At 35.2% G+C, this 5,000-nt stretch overlaps 1 protein-coding gene across 1 annotated transcript in view; it reads right to left on the reverse strand.

The window, feature by feature from the left end:
• LOC135204203 (glutamate receptor ionotropic, NMDA 2B-like) overlaps positions 1-5,000 on the reverse strand; it is a 654,480-nt gene that overhangs the window by 531,945 nt on the left and 117,535 nt on the right. The window contains exon 2 of the mRNA XM_064234292.1: positions 3,378-3,533. Within this exon, the coding sequence (XP_064090362.1) occupies positions 3,378-3,533 (156 nt within the window). The remainder of the gene's footprint in view (positions 1-3,377; positions 3,534-5,000) is intronic.

Raw genomic sequence — 5,000 nt, forward strand, 5'->3', positions numbered from 1 at the left:
TAGTAGAGTCAAACAAACAAACAGCTACAAACACCATACTGATAGCAGAACTTTTTTTAAAGTCGACGATAGCCAAAAATACATTAAATAAATAAGTATAAAACACATATAATTACAAAGCATGATGTATGAGAAATCAAAAGTTTAACTGAAACTAATAAAAAAAAACTTTAAGTATAAAAAAAAATGTAAACTGCAGATTCAATTACTTCCAATCCGAACACTTTACAGCAAAAGCTCGCTTCGCTCTTTCGTTCAATTCGCCTGAATTGCTTTCAGCCTCCTCTCTGCTTAATGCATTTCAATGCACCCAAGAAGTTATTCACGAGGAATCCAGACAAGCATTTACTATTTAAGACATCCTGTACCTCCTTCTACACACAAAGGTTGTGTGTGTGTGTGTGTGTGTGTGTGTGTATAAGTCAGTATTCAACACATCCATACATATACATGCTCTTCCAGTTGCAACAATTAAGTAACACAAGCAAATATCAGCACGAAAATACACTAAAAAGTTTCGATACAAAAAAAAATTGTACATTACAGTATATTCTAATTACAACGACAGATGACAACAGGACGCTACTCACATATAAAGTCTGTATATAACCTAATCTCAACAATAACAAATTTTCAAAACTGCCGCATGGTAACTGGAAGGTAAGAGACTCTGCACTGTTGGCAACATGTACTCGACAATGAAAGATGTGGGAAGCAGCGAATAATACTTGAATAACTACATAAACATTTTTATCATTGTTAGAAATGAATACAGGTTTTTTCCCCCCATGCAAAACAGAAAGACATCGCCTAAACTTTACCTTCCAAAAATTACTTTGGATTGTCAAAAACGAAAATTTTGCTGAATAATAAAACGAAAAATACTTGAATAACTACATAAACATTTTTCATCAATGTTAGAAATGAATACAACTTTTTTCCTGCCATGCAAAACAGAAAGACATCGCCCAAACCTTACCTTCCAAAATAATTCTGAATTGTCTAAAACGAAAATTTTGCAGAATAACGACACGACTTTCACATCAGAGTCAAAGGAAAACGAAACGACTTAACAAAGTGTTTAGGAAATATACGCTGCTGGACTTCCAGTGTATTTATCCTGTCTTTTGTTTCTCTCTCTGGTGTTTTTCCTCAGACAAAATTCATTCACGTTTTTGAGGGACCGGAAATTGACAGAGCAGTGTATCCTGTGCTTTGTCCGACAAGTTTCCCATTGACTGCCTGACAATTCTATGAATCTGGAAGTACACTGGTCTTTTTTTAAAATATACCCAAACAAACTCAGAGTTCCAAAAGTTTCCCATTATTGAAGGGGCCGGGGGTGGGGGGGGGGGGGGCATTATTCTTTCATCGTTATTTCTTTCCATTTAATATTTTTTGGGGGGTGGGGGGTGGGGAGGGAAAGTTATTTTTATTTTCAGTGAAGTAAAAGTTAGAGCGATTTGTTGCTTAATGCTATGCATTGATTTCGGTAAAACCAAGGGCATCGAGGAAGGTTGGGTGAATGTATTGGACGTTGATGCTCAAGATGTGTGCGTGTACGTGTGCTTGTGTGTCTACTGCCCTTTATATAATGATATAATGCTGCTTTCTCACGTACTTATACATCCTTGCTTCTCAAGCTCAGGTGTGTTCAGTAAGCTTGCTTGCATGCGTGCATTCCATTATGCTTCTGTAATCATGCGATATTGCCATAGCGCGCTCACAAAATTTCATGCAGCGTCCTGAACAAAATGTAAACAGATTCTCCCTTCACAAAAGTTCGACCTTTGGGTAATCTCTGTACAAGGGTCCGTAATCCCTCCCTGTAAATGTTGCTTTGTTATCTTCCCTTGCCACTTTTGCGTTTGTTTACAATGAACTTACAACGAGTAACGGATACCTTATTTCCAGGAGATTAACGAGAGAAGGGAGAGGATAAGTGATCTCCGTATGGACCGAAGACATGAAAATCGAGGATTTTTTAGTTTTCTCGAGAACTAATTCGAGAGATCTACTATTATTCCTATAATTAATACGATAAACCACTAATCATACATACATATATATACTGTATATATATATATATATATATATATATATATATATATATATATATATATATATATATATATATATATATATATATATATATATACACTACACGCACAGAAAAACACAGCTTAAATTATTTAGCATGAATTACTTTTATTTCGAAGATATTGATACCTTTGTTATCTAATAGAAAATATTTATTTAATATTCTGGCCAATAATAATAATAATAATAATAATAATAACCTAATAATAATAATAATAATAATCAAGATTAGCGTTAACTGTACCACAATAACCTACAAAGTTATAACAAACTAAAAATAAGACATACAGTCCATGAAAAACACACACATACACACAAACACGCGCATAAACACCATGAAACAAACTCCCACTGTCTGACAATCTCTTCGAGCTATACATTTTTTCGAGAAGACAAGGAGAAGAGAACATTACAGCAAAATCCTCTGAATTATTCAGAGCGGCTGTTCAGACGGCGGCATCCTCCTCCTCCTCCTCCTCCTCCTTCCTCCTCGCCTCCTCCTCCTCCTCCTCCTCCTCCTCCTCCTCCCCCGGGCGATACGATGCGATACGATGCAAAGCAGAGAAGTTAACAGACCAGACAGGTATATATAAACTATATGCATGGAGCTAGCATATTGCGTCTCTTGTTGTTTCATATATCAACCAGTCTCTCTCTCTCTCTCTCTCTCTCTCTCTCTCTCTCTCTCTCTCTCTCTCTCTCTCTCTCTCATCCAGCTTGGAGGAAATAAGTCGCGTGAAACTTGACGTTTTGTGAAAACTATCAGACGAAAGCTCTCACAAGGATGTGTTTACAGAAATGTAAAATGAATAAGCATGTGGGAGAACCGTCACAATAAAACAACACACACACAATATATATAATATAGTATATATATATATATATATACTTATACTATATATATATATATATATATATATATACACATACATAATATTGTGTTTTTTATTGTGACAGTTCTCCCACATACATATTCATTTACAGTTCTGTAAAACACATTCATGTCACAGCTTTCGTCAGATCGTCAGACAGAATATATATATATATATATATATATATATATATATATATATATATATATATATATATATATATGTATGTATACATATATATATATATATATATATATATATATATATATATATTCTTCACAGCTACCTAAACTACAAGTATCTAACCCGAAAAGGAACAAACTAACTCCCCCCTATATCTGAGACCACAGACAAAACAGAAAACAAGAGAAACGAGTGACGAAAACAGAAAACGGGAACACTCACAGGTAGGCGAGGGGTTGATGTCCATGGGCGTGGTACTATTGGCAATGAACGACGTCTTCATGAACTTGAGGTCAAGCTTCAGGAGCGCCCCGACGGCGTCGTTGATGGCTTTGGTGTAGAGGCGCTGGCGGAACGTCGTCTTAGGGTGGATGATGCCTGCGTTGGAAGAAAAGGAATAAGGGGGTAAACTTAAAGGCAAATTTTAACGTAGTATGTTAGGTGAGGGCAGTTAATACACTGAAAATGAGAGAAGGTAAGGAAATCTAATTCCTTCTCTACTGAATTTTTTTTGCTTAAATTTTCTAACTACTTACTTAAACATCTACCTTCAAATTTTCCTCACCATTAGTTACATAGAAAATGTACTTCAATAAAAAAAAAAATAAATAAAAATAAAAAACCTACATGATAATAATTGCAGAAGTAAAAATAAAGTACCCTGAGGATTATTATCTCAGAAATATAATTTTATTTAAATTCATAATGATTCAACTCGCATATGAAATACGATTTTCATTTTCAAATTTTTTGCTGTTTTTAACGACGTAGAATATCCTGAAGAATCCACGTTGACCCAGATATTAAATTACAAAGTTTTCAAAATAGATTCAAGTGTATAAAATACTTAAATATTCCTTAGTATACTACATATCTAGTTAGCATGATCATCCTAAAAAAAGAAGAAAAAAAAAAGGCAGTATATACCGAACATTGTACCGGGCTGTCACGAAATACCACCATGTTTTTAAGAAAAATGCAATGTTGGAAAGCATAATTACTCCTGGCAGGTAAATACATTCTCACAAGCAGGACGCCGGACACTAAAAGCAAACAAATTTTGGCCCACGCAGGCTTGCTATTTAGCATTTTAGTCCCTCTCTTCAAAATTCCCATAGCTTTTGCAAAAGCACTCCTCAGTCAGTTATCTCCAAAAATGAAATGTCTGAAAAAGGAATATTACTACAAAGAAAAGAGAGAGAGAGAGAGAGAGAGAGAGAGAGGAGAGAGAGAGAGAGAGAGGATCGCCGGCTGTTCATTCCGTATTACACGAACAATATATTTTCAGTTATGAATTTTCGTAAAGAAACGTACGACACGAAAATCAAATGACGTGCTTCCCCCGCGAGGTTTATGGGTGAATGTATAAAACTCTCATCAAAGTCTTTATTTATTTTTTTTTTTTCTACTTCGAACGTATTATTGGGTAGAGTGGTGCTCCAGTAGCTATGCAGTTCTGACTGAGATGCTATGGCTACAGTTCATGTGAAAATAATGACCTAACAATTCATAGCAGTTCAAATCCGCGGAATTCTTTCATTCAAAAAGAATGCATTTGAATACAGGATTACTAATTTTGCAACTGTAAACTTCAATAACTTTAGCCTCGGACATCAGGTAAAAAAGTTTTAGAATTGCTAACATTCATGGAGTGTTCTGAATCTACTTCATAACAAAGGAGACTAGTTATAACGCAGAACAGGACTGCTAAACAATCTAATTTAACCAAAAGTATGAGTTCAGGAGGGAGAAAAAAAAGTAGCTGGAACACGATCCAGCCAAGTGTATACTGTAATGAGTGAGAGGTCATAAAAGAGGCGAGACGGCATGAGGACTATAATGCTA

Source organism: Macrobrachium nipponense, chromosome 44 (genome assembly GCF_015104395.2).
Source record: "Macrobrachium nipponense isolate FS-2020 chromosome 44, ASM1510439v2, whole genome shotgun sequence".
NCBI lineage: Eukaryota > Metazoa > Arthropoda > Malacostraca > Decapoda > Palaemonidae > Macrobrachium > Macrobrachium nipponense.